The following is a 25,823-nucleotide window of genomic DNA, read 5'->3' on the forward strand; positions in this document are numbered from 1 at the left end:
GTCTTTTGTTGGTTGTCTCACCCAGGAATGCACCGTCTCTTGGGCGGTCATAGTTCTGCGTTATGAGAATAACGGGTCGGCCCACTAAAAGCTGTAGACTACAAGCGGATAAACGGGACCAGCACTATCCGACAGAAATGAGTCTGTGTACTCGGGCAGCGTAAATCAGGATCATCTCCCTGTTCACGCCTTCTCTGCATTGGCAAAGGACTGCAAATTTCAAACAAAACTATCCATGGGATATCATATTGCTGACCATTCAGTAGAGTTGATCTTTGTGGACAGATTGTATGTATGTTTGTCAATCTCAGACTCCCCCCCCCCCCCTTTTTGAGTATTAGGTGTAATTTAATTTCAATGTTTGTTTAAATTGGCCTAGTAATAGCTCAGTTGTGTTCCTGTAAATTGTGTGTTTCCTCTTCTTTTACAAATCCAATGCTGAGAATTATAAAGATGAATTTAGGGCCTGTACAAAATACAGCTGGGTGTTCTTCCAAGTTTCTCGGGTAATCCCCTGTAACAGCTGTGGTCCAGTGTTGCAATTTGAAAGATGAGCTATGCTTGTATACAAGCGACAGTATGCCAGAACGTAGCCAGTAGAATTACTGCACTCAGTCCATGTACAAGAAAACTGCGGTCAGAAATACTTTTAGCAAGCGATTGAAAGTTACTTTCCTGTGCTCTGTAAATGACCAAATCAACTCTGCTGGATTCTGGAGATTCCCCTTACCCCCCCCCCCCCCCCCCCCCCTTCAAAAATCAAAGCGAATCTTAGAACTCAGCATTGAGCGGCCTCCAGGAGATGTTTGGTGACGGTGGCCCCTGTCCTGTGTGTGTGTGTGTGTGTCATTCTCTGGCTGCGAGTGCCAGGCAGAGAGATGCCCCAGACATGAAGCTGTGGGGGAAGAGGTAGCATCAAGAAGACCTGCTTCACCCCGGAGAGGGAAACAAGCCTGGAGTCCAAGTCCTTTGAGTGACGCTTGTCATGTTCCGTCGTTTACTCTCGGTGTGCTGTGTGTGCGGGCCAGAGCCATCCTAGATCACCCTTGAAGAACGTGAAGAACGAGGATTGTTGTTTCTTTGGACGTTTTTGAAAGAAAAATGGTGTCTTCTGGAGGTTTGCAATGACTGACAGCCCCTGAGCGGGGTTGTCCCTGTGGTGCCTCCTGCCCCGGGCCTCCTGCCCCCGGCCTCCTGCCCCAGGCCTCCTGCCCCAGGCCTCCTGCCCCCGGGTTCCTGCCTCCTGCCCCCAGCCTCCTTCCCCCAGCCTCCCTCGCTCAAACTGACTCTATGTGTTCTGAGTCTCCTTCTCTGACAAATACTGGCAAGAGGCAAAGACAAGGGCCGATATAGACCCCCCCCCCAAAAAAACCTAACCCCCCCACCCTAAAAGTCCATCGTCGTGGCGATGGGGAGCTCCGCCTCGTCTCTCACCGCGGAGACGGAGTCTGACCATGGGTTCCGCAGAACGCCGTACTCTTCGTCGCCTCCTATTGGCTGGCTCAGAAACAGCCACAGCAGCCCGGTGTGGGGCACCACCTTCATCACACGCCAGCAGCAGGCCCCAGTGCCACACCGGGAGCGCAGGTAAGGGCCCACAGCGCCAACCGGGGGACAACACCTCCCGCCGTCACGCCCGCGTCCCCAGGAGACGGGGGGGGAGGGGGGCGGGGGGCATGTCTGGGGCGAGCTGGCATGTTCTGTTGACGCACTGTGAGGAAAGAACTAGGCCATGTACTGCTAAACTGGGGAGAGAGGTGTGTGTGTGTGTGTGTGTGTGCGTGTGGGGGGGGGTGTATTGTGCCACTATGGGTGTTTACAGTGAGTCTGAGGGGGGTTGTGCAGGTGTTGTGATAGGTGTTTGTTAGTCTGGTGCTTTGAGACTGAGTGTTGTCTGTGCTTGGTCAGTGTTCACTATCTTTAGCAATCTGTGCTGGCAGTCTTAACTTTAGCCTAGCATGACATAACCAAGCTCTTTTGAATGTAGGTCTGACCGCCTATTCTTCAAAAGTCTGACGAAATGCAGATCAGATCTGACATCCAATCAAAGTTGCAGTTTGAATGTTTTTGTTTGATGTCCAGAAAGTGGCTAAGCTGGATTTGAAATCTAAAATCCCCCCCCCCTTATAGGCTGCATGTTTTCCACAGTGCTGAGTGGATTGCACAGCCTATTAGATTTATTGGAACCCACTTCTTAGACCCTGAGGTAAACTCGTCTGACAATGAACTTGCACGGTGACAGTGTTTTTGGTAGGACTTCGACCTAATCCCACCCTCGATAAGATCCTGTCATCGTCTGAGTGTTTTTGAGTACACAACACAGGCTTCACCGGGCATCATTTGACCTCTGTGAGATGTGCCGTCCAATAACAGATGGCCGCTGCTGTGCAGATGGCGAGAGTCCCTCTCGCAAACTGACCGCTGGTAATTAATGACGTTGTAGCCCGTAAAACCTCCCAACAATCCACCAATCCCCCCCCGCCCCGCCCCCTCCACCCCCCATCCCCTCTCTCAACATCCCGTTGGCACAGTAAAGGGGAGGCCTTGTCATGTAATAAATCAATTGGACCATTTCCAGAGAAGGCTGTCTCTTGTACTTCTTTCAAAAGAGTGCAGTCAGTTTCTCCTCAGCGCTTTAAACAATGTGAAAGCTTTCCTGGATCGCTCCCACGGCGTCCTCGAGTCCTTCTTTCGAATCATTGACCATTCATCGTCAGAGACGCTACAGGACGTCTGGTTCCGAACGCAGCGGCCTTATTTCCTCAGCTCATAGTTTTTGAAACAGTCGGCTGTCTTTCCACACACACACACACACCATCCCAGAGCAGGGACCTCGCCTCCGCCCCGGGGCTAAAGCTGCCTGCTGGCCTTGGTGTTGGTTTAGTCATCCTCTGTTAAGCTGGCACCTCTCCTGGAATAAGAATGGAGGGCTGCAATCGACCTCTTCCTGAGTATTGAGGGCATTGCTGAGTCACTGGGGGCCCTATGCTCCGGTTGGTTGTTATTGATTTTCAAAAGGCCTATCAAATAACCTTACAATGGATGTCATTATTTATTCAGATTGTCTTCATGTAGTTCTTTCATGTCTGTTCACCTCTGCCTGCCTGCTTGTCAGTGCTTACTCTGGATTCACCCTTCCAGGAAGTCGGAGATGCTCAGGACAGTTTAATTTGATATCTCTACAGTAGTCTTGTAAAGTTTAACCCTTGTGTTATCTTCGGGTCATTCTGACCCATCAGTCATTGTGACCCACCGTCGTATTGCGACAGATTTACCGCATACAAAGACAAAGTGAAGCATTTTCTTTTAACCGTTGGGCTGTCTCAGACCCCCCACATTGCAAAGGTTAAAAGAAAATTATTTTAATTTGTTTTTGTATTGGGTAAAATTGGGTAAACACAACGATGGTTCGTTATGAACCTTTGGGTCATGTGACCCGAAGGCAGCACGAGGGTTAAAAGGTATTCATTCTCGGCTATTAGGAGCGCTTTGTAGTGGGCCATTATTTCAGTAGTGATAAGTGTCTACACCCCCCCCCCCCCACACACACACACACACACGCTTGTTCGCGCGAGGTACACACTCACCCCAACCGGCTGTCTGCACAGGTTTGCATCATACAGTGATCACTACTGTTTCAGAAGACGCTCTTCCACTGTGTTCGAGTGCATCCCCATAGCAACAAGCCTCCGTTTTCATCACCAATCAGACTTCAGCCTCAGTCAGCTGAGCGCGCGCACACACACACACACACACCCTCTGCATACACTCAGACTCTCACAACCCTGCTTTTGTGAGTGTGTAAGTGCGTGCACACACACACACACTTAACAGTTTCTCTGACAACACAGCTTTTAGAGGCATTGTTCAGTGGTTCTTGGAGCATGACACACGCCCTAGTGCCTGAGTCTAACGAGGTTAGGCAAGCCCAGCTGAGCCGTGACAGAGCATGAAATATGGAAACAACACTTGTGTGAGCTCAGCTTAAATTTGACAGATTTTGTGCATCGAGTTTCGTTCTCCAACATGCTTCCCTGCAACCGAAACAATCTTTCTTTGCCTTTTTAGTTTTGCCAGCAGACTGTCATTTGGGTGAAACACCCCTGATGTGTTAAGGTGTTTCAGTTTGTCCTGGACTGAGCTTTTCTCACTGGCCTTGAGATGCATCGCTGGACTGAATCGGGTTATTTTTTTGTTCTTTTTTGTCTTTCTTTTTCTTGCTAGAGGCAGCCCACTTGCATTCCTGACATGTAAAAACAGGTTTGTTGTCGGAGCCATGCTGGGGGGCAGAGAGGTGTGTAACCAACCACGATTCTACCCTGAAATCCAAAGTGTCTTTCGGAGATGCTCTCCTTGTTCCATCAGAGGACAGTCCTGTTCGGCTAGCCAATTGTGACACGTTTATCATTCATCATCATGAGTCATCATTTTAGCATTTTCGGTGTAAGTGACTCACTCTCTTCAGACCGCAGTTTCAGTCCACCTACCGTGAAGTTTGTCACTGACCCACCAAGCTAAACTTTCCATGTATTTCTTCTTCTGTTGTTGTGAAAGAGTCGGTGCGTGTTTGTCAAAGGCTGTTCCTTCCCCGAGCACAAGGAAGTCTTAGTTCCTCTCACGTCCTCCTCAGCGTTCCCCCTGAGTCCTCAGCGACTGTGTCTGTCCCGGCCATGATGGATGCTAGTGTTTTATCCTGGCTCCATTCCACTAGCTCCTTTCCCTCTAATTGGATTACAACTGGTCCACTTGGATTTAGCTAACATGCTCACTAGCCAGTGTTTATGTCTGAATGACTCCAGCGTCTCTCCCTCTCTGATGGAGAGACCCGCGTCAGGACTCTTCCCCCGGCGCACCCAATGAATTTAGCACACACGCTTTCTTACACTCACGCCGTATTGTCTCTGGAAACCAATCCCGTTGGCGGCGTGGTGGAGGAAAAATAAGTATTTTTACCCGAGGCAATTAATACCATTTCAGAGTTTTCTGTCCTGTTGCCATGGAGATCCTAACATATGCTGAAGGGTTCTAATCCGAGGCGATGTTCTGCGCCTTGGCGTATGTGGCCCGTAGGAAAACAGACCAGAGCGGGTTCCTTATGCAACCACTCACAGAACACCTCACAGCTCCTGTACTCAGTATTTAGTACTTGTGGACGGGAGCCAATGCACCAGCTTGCGGCGAACGAATAGCTGATCTTCTCAATAAGCGTTGAATTCAGTGGGTAATAGGGGGGCATAAACGTTCGTTTGTGGCGTCTCTGGTTGAGAAATTCCTTCCTGGGTGAAGGGTGCTGTGTCAGCACTGCCGGCCAGGCACAGGAGCCAGCACTCCAGGAGCGTCAGAGCTCAGAGCATCACACTGCACCACCTTCCTCCTCCTCCTCCTCTTCCTGCTCTGCGTCACACTGCAACCCTGCCATCGCGGCCTCCTCTTCCTCCTACTAATGTCACACTGCACCCTTATCTCCTTTCTCTCCTCCTCCTCCTCCTCTTCCTCCTATTCTGTGCTGGTCTCCTCTTACTCTTCCTCCTGCTCTGTGCTGGTCTCCTCCTCTTCCTCCTGCTCTGTGCTGGTCTCCTCTTCCTCCTGCTCTGTGCTGGTCTCCTCCTCCTCTTCCTCCTGCTCTGTGCTGGTCTCCTCTTCCTCTTCCTCCTATTCTGTGCTGGTCTCCTCCTCTTCCTCCTGCTCTGTGCTGGTCTCCTCCTCTTCCTCCTGATCTGTGCTGGTCTCCTCCTCTTTCTCCTGCTCTGTGCTGGTCTCCTCCTCTTCCTCCTGCTCTGTGCTGGTCTCCTCCTCCTCTTCCTCCTGCTCTGTGCTGGTCTCCTCTTCCTCCTGCTCTGTGCTGGTCTCCTCCTCCTCTTCCTCCTGCTCTGTGCTGGTCTCCTCTTCCTCCTGCTCTGTGCTGGTCTCCTCCTCCTCTTCCTCCTGCTCTGTGCTGGTCTCCTCCTCTTCCTCCTCCTCCTCTTCCTCCTGCTCTGTGCTGGTCTCCTCCTCCTCTTCCTCCTGCTCTGTGCTGGTCTCCTCCTGCCGGAGTTTCTTGGTTGGAGCTCGTCAGCTGAAACCCAGTCGGACAGTTTCCTCTGTTTAAAGATTCAGGCGTCTGCAGCTGTCTTCCCCACTGACACATTCCCCCATCAAAAATGAGCGCTGGTCGTGAAATATTCACCTAGGCTACAGTCAAAGGTCAGGTGCTTGTTTTATTTTTTATATTTGTCCTCCCTACCTTAGATGTATTATTCTTCCAGCCACACATCCCTAGCCACAGGAACGAGAGGGTCTCCAGCTGCATAATATAGTGTGGGAGATATCGGTTAGGCCTGGTCTGGGATTCTAATCAGCAACAGCAGGCCAAGGTTATGTCCTTTTTGTTTTGAGGCCTTTTGGTGCTGCGTACAGCTTGAGAGAGAGAGAGAGACCTGGTGTTCATTTACATTTAGTCATTTAGCAGACGCTCTTATCCAGAGCGACTTACAGTAAGCACAGGGACATTCCCCCCGAGGCAAGTAGGGTGAAGTGCCTTGCCCAAGGACACAACGTCATTTGGCACGGCCGGGAATCGAACCAACAACCTTCTGATTAATAGCCCGACTCCCTAACCGCTCAGCCATCTGACTCCTGTTCACACACATGACCTGGTGTTCACACACATGACCTGGTGTTCACACACAGCCCCGGTTGTTCTGAGAACATCTTGCATTTCTTCCGAGCACAACACAATGTTCCATTCTCGTTCTGGATGGTACGCATAAAAACCTCTCCTTGTCTGTCTCTCAATGATATGTGATTGTGAGTTTTCATGGCCCAAGGACACATGTTGAAAAGATGTTTCTTTGTGCGCTTCTCAGTTCATAAATACAAACCAAAGCTTTGCTCTCCTAAAAGCTTTGGGCTGCGATCACTTAGTCAATTGTCACAGAGCTTTTATCCGTAAAACTGCAGTTTCCTGTCAGCCAACTAAGGTTACCCACCCGAGGTGTCTCTCGTGACAGAAGCTGTTCTGTCACCCAACCCCTGGGATCATGTCACCCCGGTGTATAGTGTGCCAGGACTGTTCAGTCTGGCCATTCTCAAGTCTCGTCAAGATAGGGTTGCATGATGCTGGAGGAGAGCTCTCCACAGCCTTTTCACTGTGTCTGAATGACTGTAGGCTACTGAATCACAAGATTGTGTGATGGCAAAAAAACACTTTTTTTTACAGTGAGTCGTCCCTGCTTTTACTCAGCTCTGAGTCAGCACTGACGAAAAAAACAAGTTTTCCTGGAACTCTGTTAGCTCTTATGTTTCATCTTGTCTTGCCGCACTGCCAGAACGCTGCCCTTCCACGATCATCTACAATAGGACGCGGGAAATAGGACGAGGTTGGAGATAAAGAGCCCAGAAAAACTTGTCTTCTTCAGCAACTCTTCTCAGAAAAACGAGTGAGTCATGTCCGTGCCAGTACTCATTACCTACTGGGAGCCGAACAAGCTCCTCAAGCTCACCCTCTGCTCTCGGGTCCTGACTAACCCCCTCCCACCTCCCTCACCTCCCCTCTGACTGGCAGGGAAGGGAGGGCAAGAGGAATTTCATTCGGAGGGGAAAAAATTACTTTCAAGTGAAAAGGGTTACTTTAATCTCAGTTCCGAGGAAATCGTAATTCAGGAAGTGGTGAACTGAGTGGGATAGCATCATCAGTACGAGACGCCAGCGAGCGTGTCTGCACCCACAGGCACACCTCAGATTACATTCCCAGGCCTTACCGTCTGATTTTCCACAAAGTTGAAAAATGTCAGTTGGCTCTTTGGTTTGGAGACTGTGTGCTTATCTCTGTTGCTGTGAAGTTGTAAGGGCATGTTTCACACTTTGAACATGCGTTCCCACCTGCAAGTACACACCCCTCCCAGCCTCATCTAATCCACGACTTAAAAAAACGCTGATAACTGACTCAATTTGCGGAACAAAACGTTACCTTAATAAACTCGTGATGACATCTAGTTCTGCAGAAACAGGAAGTGTGTGGAGGGGGAAAACACTTCTACTTTCACAAATCCCCCCCCCCCCCCCCCGCCCTCAAAACCCTGGGAGGCCAAAACCAACTAAGATAACCTGAGTGTGGCTCTGGCAGATGGTTGCTAAGCTGCCCGTCTCCATGGATACCGGTCCCAGAACTCTGTGGGTGTCCTCCAACAATGCTACGCTAAGTGATGCTAACTCAGGCTAACGACCTGCTGGGGCGCTAGTGGCGGTGGCGCCGACCCAGCCCAGCAGGATGTCGCGGCTCCAGCGGGCACCTGAGAGTCGGCCTGGTCGGCTTGGAGACACGGCAGACTGGGCGGCACTGAGATGGTTTGCCCTTCTGGTTTCTGAACACTGACAGTTTTGCTTTGCTCTGGATCACTGCTGGTGTTGCTTTCATTCTTTTTGTCTCCCAGTTGATGGACTCGCTTGTTCTGTTGTCACCAGATTCTGCTGGTGAGGAGCGGATGGTACTTGCGGCTTATTTGCCCCTCGGCCTCAGAACGACATGATTTTAGTGTTTCTGTCCCATCCTCTGCCCTGGCTGTGTCCTGATCTCAGCCCTGATCCTGACCTAGCCCCAGCCCTGACCTAGCCCCAACCCCGGCCCTAGCCTCAGTCCTGGCCCTAGCCCTGTCCTAGCCCCAGCCCTGTCCTAGCCCCAACCCCGGCCCTAGCCTCAGTCCTGGCCCCAGCCCTGTCCTAGCCCCAGCCCTGTCCTAGCCCCAACCCCGGCCCTAGCCTCAGTCCTGGCCCCAGCCCTGTCCTAGCCCCAGCCCTGACCTAGCCCCAACCCCGGCCCTAGCCTCAGTCCTGGCCCCAGCCCTGTCCTAGCCCCAGCCCTGTCCTAGCCCCAACCCCGGCCCTAGCCTCAGTCCTGGCCCCAGCCCTGTCCTAGCCCCAGCCCTGTCCTAGCCCCAACCCTGTCCTGGCCCTGTTGCTGTATGGATCTTCTGCATTATTGAGCAGTACCTGCCCCCTAGGGAGCCAGGCTTAGGAACAGCACATCCAGCCAATGATTAGCAAATCCAGCAAGCCAGCCACACTGGAGCCCATGTGGGAAAGCTTTTAGCTCTGTGGGCTGGGCTGTAAAACCTTTATCCTACTGAGCTAGCCTGAGGCAAATTATACCTATACAGCACGTGCATAAACAGCATACAGATCAAGTCATTAGTGTGACGTTCTGCATGTAGCCTGAAAGCATTGTACATGTCACAGAAACCGTGCAATCTCTAAAGGCTGACAATATTATGATTATTTTTTTCCACTGTGTGTGAAAAATGTGTTTGAAAAAGTATTTTCAAAAAAGTAATGGATGAGACAGAGTGGGGTAGCGATGTCGACATGACTGCAAATAGAGACGTATTAATATGATTTGAGGTCCAGTTACCTGCGTGACAGGTAGTAGTAATAGCTACGTTTTACTTAATGTCAGAACCCACACTTCTTTACTTTAACTTGAGTGAAAAGGTGTAGTCAGTACTTCAACTTTGACCAGAGTCTTTTTAAAGTGTATCTGTACTTATACTTAAGTGAAGGATGTGTGTACTTTTGCCATCTCTGCTTGTGACAAATACAAACACCTGAGAAATGCCATTACATTATTTACCGAATTATTTCTTCTTCTTTATCCTGCATGCCACCACTGTGCATATTTACTTTGAAATTGTGTATAGGTTTTCTCACCATCTTGTTTTCACAGAACAATGGGAACTGGGAGAATAGACCAAAACCTATTTTCGACTCTTTCTCCTGGAATACGGTGTATGGAATTGGCAATTTAAGAAGCAGTATCCAATTTCATTTATCTTGCACCCTCTGTTCTACTGTAGTGATTTGAAAGCTGCCATTCACGTTGTAGACTAATGAAAAGGAAGGGTAAAGTATTGATTGAGTATTGCGTGATGAGAAAATTGCCGTCATTCTAGTGCGAGTGAATGTGTAGAATGATGACGTTCAGTGAATTTTTATAAGGTAAGAGAAGGTAGGTTTGTGTTCGGTGACTTAACAATTCTCGAAAAATAATGCTTAGCTGTGTAATAGCAGCCACTCTTTCTAAACAATACTTTCCAGTCTAATACTAGATTGGAGTAGTACTTTGTTTAGTATCTGTTATTATGGAAGGACCGCCCAATCCCCTGGTGATGCCTCTTCTGTTGTTTTGAGAATGATCTGAACAGACGCTGCCCCTAGTGGCCAGTAGGGGTAACACATCTTCCAAGTCGACTGGGCTGTGTGCCAACCGTAGAGAGGCAGCGCTAATGACTGTCGCACCAAGGCCAAATGTCTTGTGGCAAGGCAGGGGGAAGCCGGCGGCAGTGGGCTCACTAGATCTCACACCAGCGCTCCCGATTTGGAGCCCAGTCAGTGGGCGAGGAGGGTGTCCTGTGTCTCAGCCATAACGCCCTGCTGCACTGCCCGCCTCTGCCCCTCCGCCTGCGCCCCCTTGCCCACTGCCCCTGACTCAGCACTGCCCTGACTCTCCCTGGCGCCCCCCTTACCCACTGCCCCTGACTCAGCACTGCCCTGACTCTCCCTGGCGCCCCCCTTACCTGCTGGCTCCAGCCTATCGTTTCCTTTTCAGTCGTTCGTTTCATTTGCCCACGCCTCCACCAGCCATCGTTGATTTACATTTACATTTAGTTATTTAGCAGACGCTCTTATCCAGAGCGACTTACAGTAAGTACAGGGACATTCCCCCCGAGGCAAGTAGGGTGAAGTGCCTTGCCCAAGGACACAACATCATTTGGTTGGCATAGCCGGGAATTGAACTAGAAACCTTCTGATTACTAGCCCGAATCCCTAACCACTCAGCCATCTGATTTAAAGGCTTCCTTTTTCTCCCCCTCCCAATCCCTCATCGGATCCTCTCTCTCCCTCCCCCGTCCCTTCCTCTCTTTTCGTCTCGGTGGCCTTACTCTACCTTCCTCACAACCCCTCCCAACTCCTGTTACCGTGGCTACCCATAAACACTCACTGCGATTGGCGGAGGGGTCAGTTGATACACTTCATGAGTGAATAGAGAGGTGTGGAGTGTGCAGTGTTGGCAGCAAGGGTGGGGGGGGAAGGGGTGGGAGGGAGGGGTCGGGTAAGGGGGTGGGTTGAGGGGCGAAGGGGAGGCGATTGTCTTGCGGTGTTTCTAATGTGAGCTCCTGGCTCCGAGCCCAGAGGGCTGCGACACGGAGGAGCAGCTGAAGGGGCCAGAGCTAAGCCCACGCACACGCATGGAAGTGTGTGTGTGTGTGTGTGACTGTGTGTGTGACTGTGTGTGTGTGACTGTGTGTGTGTGTGACTGTGACTGTGACTGTGTGTGTGTGTGTGTGTGTGTGTGTGTGTGTGTGTGTGTGTGTGTGTGTGTGTGTGTGTGTGTGTGTGTGTGTGTGTGTGTGTGTGTGTGTGTGTGTGTGTGTGTGTGTGTGTGTGTGTGTGTGTGTGTGTGTGTGTGTGTGTGTGTGTGTGTGTGTGACTGTGTGTGTGTGTTTTGTGCCAGTTTTCATAAACTATCAAAGCAGAACCTCAGAGCACAGCCTCAAATGGCTGTTCACCGTCTCTTCATTACCTCAATCATGTTTTCCCACCAAATAATAAGCCTGGTCAGCTATAAACTTCTCTCCATTGATGACGGGCATAAGAAATTGGTGATAAAATTGATATGACCCCCTACACGCACACAACCGGCTCTGTGGCCCTGTAACATTTAATGACTTTATGAACACTTTGCACCGGCATCAATTGGTTAGACAGCTGCCTTCTCAAGACTGCCAGGTCTGTTTGGTTCTCCTGTCAGAGACGGAGCTGGCATGACGACCGTTCTAATGGCTGCCAGGGGGATCTGTCTGAAAACAGGAGGTGTCACACTCTGGTTTGTTGTCATTGTTCTGTCATCAGAGTGGTGTGTGTGTGTGGCCACACAGACAGTGTGTGGCTTCTCTCATGTTGTGTGCGAAGCCTAGTACAGTCGTTTTAAAGACAGATATTATTATTTCCCCTTCTGGCTCTGTGTGTCACCTGAGCCCTTGAATCTGGGTGTTCCAGATTCAAGGGCTCAAACTATGAACCGTGGCTCATTGTAAGCCCACTGCTTAGCAGCTTTGTATGACCATATGTAGTTATGACGTAGCCTTTCCTACAACCCATGTGTGTTGTGAACCTAGAGACCGAGAGCGTCCACAAGCTCATGCGTTTCTACATGTTTTAATTTTGAGGTGTGGAGGTTGTTATGGGATTGGATCTTAGTACCTTCTCAGCCAGAGGAAAGATTCTTCTTCAGTGTAGTGTTGATGGATGGCTGATTTTGTTATCGTTGACAGGGGTTCGAAAGGGAACACCCTGTATGTTAGCCGAGAGGGTTAGTAGACACAGCCAGCAGTTTGTTAGTGTTTCAGGGCTAAGATGTCCTAACCCGGTTCACTGTTGGTTTCTCCAGAGAGTGTGTTTTCCTAACTTCAATTCTTGTTAGTGTTCGAGGGTTAGGTTTCACATGTGTGTGTGTGTGTAGGGCTAGCCAGAGCCTGGGAGAGCTGATATCTAATGGAGCCTGACACAAAGCACTAGGACATCCTCCTACCCCCACCACCTCAGGCTTGGATCACACACACACACACACACACAGCGGAAGAGGGAAACACTGTACTTGCACACACACAGCAAAATAGAGAAACATTGTACTTGCGCGCACACACACACACACACACTCAGCAAAAGAGAGAAACACTGTACTTGCGCGCGCACACACACACACGCGCGCACGTATTCTCCACAGAGTGCACCCAGGAGAAGCAGCATTTGCACTCATCCCTCTGTCACTCCTCTCTCATCACCTCTCTGTCATCCCTCGCTTTACTGCAGGGGACCAGAGGGTCAGCAGCGGGGAGAGAGGGGGAGGGGTATGGGGAGGGAGGGGGGCAGGGAGAGAGGGACAGAAGGAGAGGTTGTCTCTCCAAAGTCCTCTTGAGGTTCAGTCTGAAAGGGTTTAATGGAGTTGAAGTAAGGCCAGTTATGTGTCCAGGACCCATGGTGGAGTGGTATCAGAGTGGGAGTGAGGCCAGCTCAGTGGGCGACACCCTCAGGAGACTATCAGGGGGCTCCGATTGGCCCTGCTGCAGGGACTAGCTACACAGCCCTGGAAAAACCCACTTTATCACAGAAAACCTCCCACAAATTGACTGAATTGATTTTCACTGTTTGTTGGCCTCCAGTCATACACACCAAGATGAACCCAGAGTTCCACTGCTGCCTCCAAGAATAGACTTCATTTCACAGAAACCAAGACAAGAATATATATATATATATATATATTTCTTTTTTTCCCTTTTTTTCCTTCGTCTAGAGCATGTTTCTTGCGTAGCCGTACAGAGGAAGATGGAGGTGTTATGTCTGTATCGCCAGAATATCTCCAGCTCTGGAGTGCAGGAGAACTAGATTATTCATCAAACACGTGTTAGCAGGGCAGTAAGAGCTGTAGCCAGCCACACTCGTGGCCAGGGTTGTGTAGGGGGGGACAAACACAGAAACTATATCTGAGGAGGCTCTCTCTCTCCTGCCTTCTCTCCCTCTCCGCCGACGTGTCGGCTATGAGAGGAGGAGGGGGTGGGGGTTAGGCTAGTGCTTTCTCTCCTCCGCTCTCTTCCTCTCTTCTCTCCTCCTCCCCTCCTCCTCCACTCTCTTCCTCTCTTCTCTCCTCCTCCCCTCCTCCTCCGCTCTCTTCCTCTCTTATCTCCTCCTCACCTCCTCCTCCACTCTCTTCCTCTCTTCTCTCCTCCTCCCCTCCTCCGCTCTCTTCTCTCCTCCCCTCCTCCACTCTCTTACTCTCTTCTCTCCTCCTCCCCTCCTCCTCCTCGCTACTCCGAACAAAGTGGTGTGTGTGTGCTAGGAGGTGTTGGTCTGGACAGGAAGTAGAGTGATGTGTCTGCTAGGGGGCGTTGGTCTGGACAGGAAGTAGAGTGGCGTGTCTGCTAGGAGGTGTTGGTCTGGACAGGAAGTAGAGTGGTGTGTCTGCTAGGGGGTGTTGGTCTGGACAGGAAGTAGAGTGGTGTGTCTGCTAGGAGGTGTTGGTCTGGACAGGATGTAGAGTGGCGTGTCTGCTAGGAGGCGTTGGTCTGGACAGGAAGTAGAGTGGCTTGTGTGCTAGGAGGCGTTGGTCTGGACAGGAAGTAGAGTGGCTTGTGTGCTAGGAGGCGTTGGTCTGGACAGGAAGTAGAATGGTGTGTCTGCTAGGAGGCGTTGGTCTGGACAGGAAGTAGAATGGTGTGTCTGCTAGGAGGCGTTGGTCTGGACAGGAAGTAGAGTGGCGTGTCTGCTAGGAGGCGTTGGTCTGGACAGGAAGTAGAATTCAGGTCTTCCTCTGAAGGAAACCCGCAGTGATCACGCACCCTCACTTTCACCAGCAGCATAGAGCAGTGTTGTAGCTGCCTAAGGGTTGGAGTTAGGCAGGATCCAGATAAGCGGTATTGACAGAGGATGACACCCTGGTGAAGACCTACTGCTGTCTATGATGGATCAGCCGCAGCATTGATTCACTGGATATGCGGCACATGACCTTAACTTCACCCTGCAGTCAACATTGACATTCAGGGAGGATAATGAGCTAGGCTGGCCACATGAAGTGGAAGGCTCTCTCTCTCTTGCTCTCTCTCTCTTACTCACTCTCTCACTCTCTTTGTCTCTGTCTGTGTGCGTCTATGTCTCTCGCTCTATCTCTTTGTCTCTCTCTGTGTGTGTCTGTGTCTCTCCCTCTACTCTATCTTCCTCTCTGGGCCTCCATCCCTTGGAGGCTTTGCTCTGTATTCTCAAGCAGAGAGCTCTCTACTTTCCACTTTGTCAATATCTCACTCTCCTTCTCTCTCATACTCTCTCTCTCACTCATTCTGTCGCACTCTCTCTCTCTCTCTCTCTCTCTCTCTCTCTGTCTCTCTCTCTCTCTCTCTCTCTCTCTCTCTCTCTCTCTCCTCTCTCCTCTCTCCTCTCTCTCTCCGGACCTTCCCTTTGTTGTCCTCGTTCTCCCCTCTCTCCCTGTGCTCTCGTCTCTCTCTCGGCTGTCTCCCCAGTTCTCGTCACAAGAGCATTGTGTATGGATTTACTGCCCTCCAAACCCCCAGGAGCTAGATTTGATTCCAGGGCACTGGCTAATCTCTCTCTCTCCCTCATCTTCTCTCTCTCTCTCTCTCCCTAATCTTCTCTCTCTCTCTCTCTCTCTCTCTCTCTCTCTCTCTCTCTCTCTCTCTCTCTCTCTCTCTCTCTCTCTCTCTCTCTCTCTCTCTCTCTCTCTCTCTCTCTCTCTCTCTCTCTCTCTCTCTCTCTCTCTCTCTCTCTCTCTCTCTCTCTCTCCCTCATCCTCTTTCTCTCCCTCATCCTCTTTCTCTCCAGCCCCTTTCTTAAACTCCTGCTTCTTTCTCATCTATTTCTCTACCTCTTAACTTTCCACCTCCTCTCTTCCCTCTGTGTTCCTATCAACTCTCTCTCTCTCTCTCTCTCTCCCTCTTCACCCTTCTTTCTCTCAGCTGGTGGGTTTAGAGTGCTGTGCTCTACTGCTGTGTTAGAGGCCTGCAGTGCAGCAGCCGGATCCTGCTCCTAAGACTGTGGTGATGGTGCAAACGTTACCTTAGTGTCTAAATATCTCTCTCTCTCTCTCTCTCTTCTCATCTCTCTCTCTCTCTCTCTCTCTCTCTCTCTCTCTCTCTCTCTCTCTCTTTCTCTGTGTCTCTCTCTCTCTCTTTCTCTGTTGTCTCTCTCTCTCTGTGTCTCTCTCTCTGTGTCTCTCTCTCTGTGTCTCTCTCTCTCTCCTCTGTGTGTCTCTCTCTCTGTCTCTCTGTCTCTGTGTCTCTCTCTCTGTGTGTCTCTGTCTCTCCTCTAGCCACTCCCACTCCCCTGGCTCCATGGCGGCGGCGGTGCGACCGGCAGCGAAGTGGTGTCGTGCGGACCGCTGCACCTACCTGAACGCCGGGGCGTCGCCGCGCTGCTCCATCTGCGAGGCTCCGCGGCAGAAGCCCGACCTCAACAAGATCCTGCGTCTGAGCTGCGGCGAGGAGCAGCGCTGGGCCTGCCCCCGCTGCACCCTCAACAACCCCCAGGGCTCCGGAGCCTGCTCCGTCTGCGGCTTCGGCCCCTCCCCCGGCACGCCCACCCCCCCCCCGCCCCCACCCCCCGCCGCCACCTCCAACGGCCTCCTCCCCTCTGCTCCGCCCGAGCCGCCCAGCCCCGCGGCGGGCCCGGCCGTTCTCCTGGAGCCTCGCGGCCAGCTGCCCGCCAAGGAGGAGGGGATGCGCCGGTCGGAGAGCAACGGCGAGGTGGGCGTGGCGCCGGAGGGGCACCACGCGGGGTGGGCGTGTCCCAGGTGCACGCTCCACAACACGCCGGTGGCGCTGTCGTGCTCGGCCTGCGGGGGGCCCAGGAAGCTGTCGCTGCCCAAGATCCCCCCCGAGGCCCTGGTGGTGCCCGAGGTGCGCACGCCCGTGCTGGGGTTCCCAGTCCACGTGGCGGGGGCCCCGCTCCTCATCGACCTGACAACGGACGACTCGCCGCCGGCCCCGCCCTGCGAGCCCCAGGAGCCCCCCCAGCCCCTAACCTCCCCCTTCAGCCCTTTCTCCTCCCTCCAGAACAACCCTGTGCCCCGTAGCCGGAGAGAGGTGCCCCCGCCGGGGAGAACCCCTAACCCCGGCACCAACGCCCCCAGCCCCACCTCCCCCTCCACGGCCGGCATCCCCCCCCAGCCCTGCCCCCCGCTGCCCCTCAGACCCCCCAAGCCCAAGCAGGCCCAGCCCCAGGAGCCTCCCTTCCCCAGCAAGCGCCTCAGCATCCTGGAGGAGGAGGACCAGGGCCACGGCCCGGGCCCCGTCGCCACGCCGCCCGTCGCCACGGCGCCCACCTGGAAGTGCCCCGGCTGCTCGCTCGCCAACCTGGGCGGGGCGTCCAAGTGCGAGGCGTGCCGTTCGTCGCGGGCGGGCGCCGACATCATCGACCTGGTGGGCTGTGAGACGGTGCGCTTCACGCCGGCCAGCCCCTCCAGCCCGGACTTCAGCACCTGGGCCTGCTCCAAGTGTACCCTGCGCAACCACACAGGGGCGCCCAAGTGCTCCGCCTGCGGCTCGTCCAAGCTGCACGGCTTCCAGGAGCAGCAGGGCTCCGCCCGCCTCCCCTGCCTGCACTGCGGCCTGCCAGGCCCCGCCCCCTGCTCCTGCTCCTCCTCCTCCTCAGGACACAAGGCACGGAAACTGGCTCGGGTCTACCCCTCACCCTCCTCCACCTCCTCCTCCGCCCTGCTGGAGAAGGCTGGCCAGTGGGCCTGCCCCGCCTGCACGCTGCTCAACGACGTCAAGGCCAAGAACTGCGTGGCGTGCCACACCCCGCAGCAGTACCTGACCCTGCGCAAGGTGGCCAAGCCGCTGAAGAGGAGGGAGAGCATGCACGTGGAGGCCCGCCGCCGCAACGACGAGGGCGAGGCCAAGGAGCTGTGGGAGAACATAGTCAGCTTCTGTCAAGAGGTAAGAAGAGGCTGCCCCTGACCTGCCGTGGGAAATGTAGTCCTGAGTAAGTGTAGTCCTGAATAATGCCGTTTCTGTGGGATGTTGCTTTTCAATTTTTCCGACTGACTGGTTGGCACTACAGTTTAGACACTACCGTTTAGTTTAGACACTACCGTTTAGTTTAGACACTACCGTTCAGTTTAGACACTACCGTTTAGTTTAGACACTACAGTTCAGTTTAGACACTACCGTTTAGTTTAGACACTACCGTTTAGTTTAGACACTACAGTTCAGTTTAGACACTACAGTTCAGTTTAGACACTACCGTTCAGTTTAGACACTACAGTTCAGTTTAGACACTACAGTTTAGTTTAGACACTACCGTTTAGTTTAGACACTACAGTTTAGTTTAGACACTACAGTTTAGTTTAGACACTACCGTTTAGTTTAGACACTACAGTTTAGTTTAGACACTACAGTTTAGTTTAGACACTACCGTTTAGTTTAGACACTACAGTTTAGTTTAGACACTACCGTTTAGTTTAGACACTACAGTTTAGTTTAGACACTACCGTTTAGTTTAGACACTACCGTTTAGTTTAGACACTACCGTTTAGTTTAGACACTACAGTTCAGTTTAGACACTACCGTTCAGTTTAGACACTACAGTTTAGTTTACATTTACATTTAGTCATTTAGCAGACGCTCTTATCCAGAGCGACTTACAGTAAGTACAGGGACATTCCCCCGAGGCAAGTAGGGTGAAGTGCCTTGCCCAAGGACACAACGTCATTTTGCACAGCCGGGAATCGAAACAGCAACCTTTAGATTACTAGCCCAATTCCCTAACCGCTCAGCCACCTGACTCCGTTTAGACACTACTGTTTAGTTTAGACACTACAGTTTAGTTTAGACACTACAGTTTAGTTTAGACGCTACAGTTTACATTAAGGCTGTGTAGACCATATTTGGTTGATCTCCTTCTGACTACTTTTAGGAAAAATAGTCAGATTATACAGTGTTTTTCGTTTGAGAGCCATAGCTTGTCTTGCATATGGCACATTACATTAGTCACAATTTGTTTTAATAAATCAAAACGTAGTAATGTTTAGACTCACTACAAGGCCAGTACATAGCTTATCTAGCTTGGCTGAGTAAACATGGTGAAGATGAAGATTAGGGAACATGGTGAAGATGAAGATTAGGGAACATGGGGAAGATCTTTTAATAAAGAGAAGCATTTCTGCTCTCATGTGTAAGTCTGTTTCTTCTGTTTCCTCATCAACAACTTGAGAAGTAGCACTGAAGAGTCGTTCTCTCTCAACTAGTTAGAGGTTTCTGAGCTGTGGAAGCCGAAGCAGGGAATCGGACTGCGTTGCTTCTCCAGGACTCTCTGGCATTATCTGCGCTGGAATTAGCTAAGCTGCCAGTTCCGTGGCAGGTTTACAGGCTATGGCATTATACGTTATTGTACTCGTAATTGGAAGCATTAAATCTCGACGCAGACCAAGTGCGAGTGTTTACAGTGTGATACCGGCCCAACACGAGTCCCAGAGAGAAGTATCGCTGCATCACTGGTTGCTTTAGATGGATAAAAGGTTGCAGGCATTTGTAAAGCACAATGCTCCCTCTCTCCCCCACCTCTCCCTCTCTCCCCCACCTCTCCCTCCCTTTCTCTCCCTCTCTGCCCACGGCAGTCTGCCTGGTCCCCCTATCTGCCTAATTTCAGAGACGCTTGCCAAGAGATGCTAATAGGCTCTGATGTCTGCTTCTCTGCTCTCCCTCTCTGTCCCTCTATCCCTCTCTCCCTCCCTCTCTCTCCCTCCCTCTCCCTCCCTCTCTCTCCCTCTCTCTCTCTCTCTCTCCCTCCTCTCTCTCTCTCTCTCTCTCTCTCTCTCTCTCTCTCTCTCTCTCTCTCTCAGTTTATAAGTAGATTTTTGTTGTTGGATGGGAGTGTTTGTCCCCTTGATGCACCTCTGAGACAGTGTGTCCTTGTGTGGTGACTAGTCACTTTGCAAACTGAAAGTGTGTGTCCCTGTAGTAAGATGGACTAAACACAAAAAGAATATTCAGCAGCTGTGTAGTGTGGCTGTGCAGATGTGGTCAGTGGCATGTTGTTGATGGTCATCAGTGGTTCTGCTCTGGTCACCTCCCATGGTCCCGTACCCTCAGGACGGAGCAGAGATGTCCGTGTCTCGCTGTTCAAAAGATGACAAATTGACGTGTTTTTTTCTTAATAACAAAGTCACAGAGTCGACCCACTTTTAATTTCTCAGAGTAAACTTTAATATTTCAATTTAGCTAAGTCGTTAACTCATGAAGGAGACGTCAAAGTTCTCAATCCGCCCAACAGAAGCTTTGTTATTTTAACCATAATGATGTTGACCCACATCAAGAAACGATTAATTTTCATTAGGCGGCATTTAAATGTCAGTCTGTGTGAATTAATGAGGGTTTTTTTTAAAGATTTATATGGAGAAAACCTAATTAGCCTTTTGTAATTACAACCTGATCTCCTGGTAGAGACACCTAATAAAGAGTGATGTTTCTGTCGCCACTCCAGCGGCCTGCCTCTAATACTTAGAGAGCGAGAGGTCAGCAGAGGGCTTTTCCTCAGCAGAATCATAATAGCCGGTTTGGTTCTGTGTCGGAACAGTCGTGTTCCCTCCGTGACGTCTCCCATGGCAACGCGAGTTTGAGCGAGTGCATCCAGGGGCCCGTCCCAGTGGATTATGGGTACTGTGACAAAGTGGAAAAGAATCTGCTTCGTGTTCTGTCAGGAGAAGTTTCCACCGTGGGTCTGTGTGCGGTTGTCCTCGGCAACGCTCCGAGCAGACGGAACAGCTGCCAGAACGCCGTGTTTAAGACTCCACAGGACGTGTCGGAAGTGTTCGCGGGAGATTAGTGGCTGCCTTCGTAACGCTGAGAGCTGAACTGTCATCTCAGCAGTACTATGTCTAACCACAGCTATATACCCCAGCACCAGTACTATGTCTAACCACAGCTCTATACCCCAGCTCTGTGATGTATTATTATGCCTTGTTGCTGCGTGGCCAGTTCACCTGAAAGAGCTATCGTACTGGTAGGATGTTAGCGATAGCCTCTCCACTCTCTCTTCCTCCCTGAAAACTCATTGTAGTCTCTCCCTCTCCTCTCCACTGCCCTTTCCAAACAGTATTGACGTTTTGCTCTTTCTCCTTCCCTCTCTTCATCATCCACTCTGTTGTCCTCTGCTCTCCTCGATTGACTCCTTCCCTCTCTCACCATGACCAGAACGCACGCACACACACACAACACCCGCCCTTCATCTTTCCTCCACGCTACACTACTCCTGTCCTCCCTCCCTCCCCTCCTCCCTCCCTGTTCTCTGCTGTGCATGCTAAGGTGAACCCGGGGCTGGGGCCTATTAATAGCGATGCTACCAGAGAAGAGAAGCAGCAATTACCAGCTCCCCTACAGCAAATGTAATCAGTAGGAATAGCAGCGGGAGGCAGACGCCCCAGTCTGGTGGGCGGGCGAGGGGCGGGCGAGGGGCGGGCGAGGGGCGGGGGGACTGGAGCGAAGTCACTGAGCAAGCTGTCCCAGTCCATCTCTTTTGGGACAGCTGTCTGTGACGCTGCGTTCAGAGGACAGGGTCGACACCTCCCAGCCCCGGCACGCTCTCACTTCCTGTAGAGAGGCTCCCTGCGGCTTAAAGGCCCGATCGCTACATCACTTCCTGCTCCCGCTGCCTTCGATTACAGAGCTGCTGTGAAGAAAGTGTGTCACTCGCTAGGAATGGCACCCCCCCAGGGCACGCTTCTTCCTGGATACCAGCACCGCTTGTTTGTGTTGCTGTGTGTCGCTCACTTCGACGACAAACCCTGAATATCCTCAGCAACAAACACCATCACCCCTTATCATGTGTCCCGGTCCAGTGGTTCTACCTAGCCCCACCCCCATCCCCCCCCTCCCTGGCCCTCGAGGTGACCTGACCCAGCTCAGCAGGGGGAAACCTCGCTTCCAGTTTCCACTCAGCAGGAAGTCTCTCTGCGAGTGTCTGCTGTCCACTGGAACATATAGATTATCTTTATCTCTCCTTGTTTGTTTCCAGCTGCCTGTCCCAGCTCTCGTCTGACCACATGGACACACGCCTCACTGGGACCTGCTGGAAGTGGGTTGTGTGTGTGTGTGTGTGTGTGTGTGACAGGCCTTCACTTAGTGTCCCTGTCACCCTGGTTCCATATCTGTCCATCAGCATGTTTACCATGATCAATAGGTTTACTGTAGCGTTGCAGGAAGTGCCATTCACATACTCACTCTCTCTCTCTCTCTCTCTATGTCTCTCTCTCTCTCTCTCTGCTTCTTTTTCCTTCTTTCTTCTCTCTTTCTACCACTCTCTGTCTTTCTATTTCTGTCTCTGTCAGCCTGTAAGGTCCATTCAGAGGCCTGTATGCAGGCAGTCTTCCAGAGGGATGTGTGCAGAGGAGAGCTGTGCTGTGTTGTCAGCCTGGTTGGTGCTGTGCTGTCAGCCTGACTGGTGCTGTATAGCCTTGAGTGTGTGACTGTTGAGGCGTGTTCAGGCGCTGGCTAAGACCCAGCATTGAGTTACTCACTGCCACTCGTGTGTGTGTGTGTGTGTGTGTGTGTGTGTGTGTGTGTGTGTGTGTGTGTGTGTGTGTGTGTGTGTGTGTGTGTGTGTGTGTGTGTGTGTGTGTGTGTGTGTGTGTGTGTGAGAAGCAGATTTGAAGCATGTTTTGACCATATTTCCAGGCCCAGGCCCTGCAGTCTCATGGTACTCTGTAGGGAGGTTAGGGTTGTGAAAGGTCTCAGCCCCCCAGGGAGGTTAGGGTTGTGAAAGGTCTCAGCCCCCCAGGGAGGTTAGGGTTGTGAAAGGTCTCAGCCCCCCAGGGAGGTTAGGGTTGTGAAAGGTCTCAGCCCCCCAGGGAGGTTAGGGTTAAGGTTCGACACAGGACCACTCAGCTCGTCTCAGCCCCCACCTGCTCTGCTTGTGATTGGGGAAGGGTGCTTAAGTGGCTCGCCGGTTGATTGGCTGGCTGGCATGCCGCTGGGCTGACAGAAGTGGATTGTGGGAAGGGTGGCGAATCAATCACCCCCCCCCCCCCCCCCACTTACTGTGTGATGGGGTGTCTCATCTGTTATTGTTGCTAGGCGAGGGGGGGGGGGGGCTTGGCACCCTCATAGGGCACAGGCTAGAGGCTAGATAAGGTGCCAACAGGGTGTACACAGTTATCAGTTCCACTGTTGAAGTTTGATTTCCAGCGTCTGTAATGAGCTTGTTTGATGGCTGGATCAGTGCTTCTGGGCGGGCTCCGGAGAGGCCTGGCGGGCGGGCTCCAGGGGTGTGACATCACGCGGCGCCACGCGCGGCGTCTGGCTGGGTGGAGCGCCGAGGGCATCCTTGCGTGCTAATATGCTAACATGCTAGCAGCAGGGGGGGCGTTCCCGGAGGCAAGTGTCTGTTCCTGTTCTGCCTCGCCTGCTGAACCTCCTCCTGTGGCCTGGAGGGCCCTGAATCAGCATCTGTCTGAAAGTTAACCACACAGCAGCCTGGGAGGGCGGCGTCTGATGAAATGTTTGAGAGAGAAAGCCTGTATATAGATGTATCTGTTTCGACACGTCTGGGAGTCACGTGATGTTCGCTCTGCTTGTGTGTATTCTGTGGTTTAGTATGTTCTGGAACTTTCCTAACCTCTCTGTTGAATGTTGTTGTTGAGTGAACTGTGGATGCCTCCCCTGTAGGCACCATGAAATCTCTACTGAAAATGCTGTCTCTCTCGGAATATGAGGCTAATGAAGTGTTTGTCTTTCCTCTCCTTCTCCCTCTCTCTTTCCTCTCTCCTGTCTTTCTCCATCTCTCTTTCCTCTCCTTCTCCCTCTCTCTTTCCTCTCTCCTGTCTTTCTCCATCTCTCTTTCCTCTCCTTCTCCCTCTCTCTTTCCTCTCTCCTGTCTTTCTCTCTCTCTTTCCTCTCCTTCTCCCTCTCTCTTTCCTCTCTTCACCTTCTCTCTCTCTCACCCACCCCCCCCCCCCCTCCCTCTTTCTTTAGAATGTGGTGAACTTCGTAGACGACAGTTTTCCTCCAGGCCCTCGTTCGGTTGGCTTTCCCGAGGGAGACAGCGTGCAACAGCGAATCAAGAAGTGGCTCCGCCCCCATGAGATCAACTGCAACAACTTCAAAGACCGGGGAGTGAAATGGTCGGTCTTTCGCACGCCGCGGCCCTCGGACATCCTGCAAGGGCTTCTGGGAAACTGCTGGTGAGATACCATACACTAATATTTCTGTGTGTGTGTGTGTGTGTGTGTGTGTGTGTGTGTGTGTGTGTGTGTGTGTGTGTGTGTGTGTGTGTGTGTGTGTGTGTGTGTGTGTGTGTGTGTGTGTGTGTGTGTGTGTGTGTGTGTGTGTGTGTGTGTGTGTGTGTGTGTGCGCATTGATATTTGCCTGGACCCACTCACTAAAAAGCCCCTCAGAAACTAGTGTAGTGTTGTACAGGTGATTCATAAAGTCTCTTCTCAAAGTCACTAGGATAAATGAGAGAGGGAGACAGAGAGAGGGGAGAGAGAGGGGAGAGAGGCGAGAGAGAGGCGGGAGAGAGGGGGAGAGAGGGGGAGAGAGGGGGAGAGAGGGGGAGGGGGAGAGAGGGAGGGAGGGAGAAAACTGACCTTTTGAAAACCGAGCTGTACTGGCCTGTTCAGTTCATCACTGAGAAGTGAAGAGATAAACTCGCAGGCAGGGAGGGAGGGAGGGAGGGAGAGAGAGAGAGAGGGAGGGAGGGAGGGAGGGAGGGAGAGCAGCCAGATGTAGAGATGCAGCTCGTGACTGGAGGATTATTCATGAGAATGTAGGTCTGGACTCAGGCTTTATCTGCACGCCCTTGTTTTGGACGTCCTTGGATGTGTTTAGTCACCCTCTGTTAGACACGCACTCTGTCTCCCTGAAGCACACACACACACACTCTCACACACACACACTCTCACACGCACACACTCTCTCACACACACACTCACAGAAGAACATCCTCTGACTCTCACACTGTTCACTGATTCTCCTCTTCCCCCTTTTTTTCTCTCTCTGCTTTCACTCTGTTTTATTTGTCTCTTTTTACTCCCTCAATTCCTTTCGCCCTAACTCACACACACACTCTCACACACACACACACTCTCACACACACACGCTGCAGCCTCTCAAAAATAACCCTCCCCAGAGCTCGAACTGCACACTCGCTCTCACTCATGACAGGATGTAACCCACATTTCCATCTTTGAATCCCTCCCCTCCTCCCACCCCACACACACACACACACTCAACATTAGGTCCGTAAGTCCCACTGCCAATGAAAACACATGTCTCAGTGCATATGGGCCAATCACCTGCTGACCTGGAGCTGAGAGAGACGTCCTAGTCCGCCGCTCTCTCGTTTGGCTCCAAAGTAATTTGATTTTGATTAGATTATTTTATGTGATTGGATTTTCATTGGTCTAAATGGCCAGCTCGCCACTGCTCATCGCTCCCTGAAGCAGATGGGATGGCTCTATTAATACACGTCTGCTTGGAAACAGGGATGTAGGCTGCAGCAGGGGTGTGTGAGAGTGTGTGTGAGGGTGAGAGTGTGTGTGAGGGTGAGAGTGTGTGTGAGGGTGAGAGTGTGTGTGAGGGTGAGAGTGTGTGTGAGGGTGAGAGTGTGTGTGAGGGTGAGAGTGTGTGTGAGGGTGAGAGTGTGAGGGTGAGGGTGTGTGTGAGGGTGAGGGTGTGTGTGAGGGTGAGGGTGTGTGTGAGGGTGAGAGTGTGTGTGAGGGTGAGAGTGTGTGTGAGGGTGAGAGTGTGTGTGAGAGTGTGTGTGAGGGTGAGGGTGAGAGTGTGTGTGAGGGTGAGAGTGTGAGTGAGGGTGAGGGTGAGAGTGTGTGTGAGGGTGAGAGTGTGTGTGAGGGTGAGAGTGTGTGTGAGGGTGAGGGTGAGAGTGTGTGTGAGGGTGAGAGTGTGTGTGAGGGTGAGAGTGTGTGTGAGGGTGAGGGTGAGAGTGTGTGTGAGGCTGAGAGTGTGTGTGAGGGTGAGGGTGAGAGGGTGTGTGAGGGTGAGAGTGTGTGTGAGGGTGAGGGTGAGAGTGTGTGTGAGGGTGAGGGTGAGAGTGTGTGTGAGGGTGAGAGTGTGTGTGAGGGTGAGGGTGAGAGTGTGTGAGGGTGAGAGTGTGTGTGAGGGTGAGGGTGAGAGTGTGTGTGAGGGTGAGGGTGAGAGTGTGTGTGAGGGTGAGGGTGAGAGTGTGTGTGAGGGTGAGAGTGTGTGTGAGGGTGAGGGTGAGAGTGTGTGTGAGGGTGAGAGTGTGTGTGAGGGTGAGGGTGAGAGTGTGTGTGAGGGTGAGAGTGTGTGTGA

At 51.9% G+C, this 25,823-nt stretch overlaps 1 protein-coding gene across 1 annotated transcript in view; it reads left to right on the forward strand.

The window, feature by feature from the left end:
• Positions 1-875: 875 nt before the first annotated feature.
• Positions 876-25,823, forward strand: part of capn15 (calpain 15) — a 38,390-nt gene continuing 13,442 nt past the window's right edge. Inside the window, exons 1-3 of the mRNA XM_062475694.1 lie at positions 876-1,587; positions 15,848-17,474; positions 23,505-23,713. Of these exons, the coding sequence (XP_062331678.1) occupies positions 1,409-1,587; positions 15,848-17,474; positions 23,505-23,713 (2,015 nt within the window). The 5' untranslated portion in view covers positions 876-1,408. The remainder of the gene's footprint in view (positions 1,588-15,847; positions 17,475-23,504; positions 23,714-25,823) is intronic.

This window comes from Osmerus eperlanus, chromosome 12 (assembly GCF_963692335.1).
Source record: "Osmerus eperlanus chromosome 12, fOsmEpe2.1, whole genome shotgun sequence".
Classification (NCBI taxonomy): Eukaryota; Metazoa; Chordata; class Actinopteri; order Osmeriformes; family Osmeridae; genus Osmerus; species Osmerus eperlanus.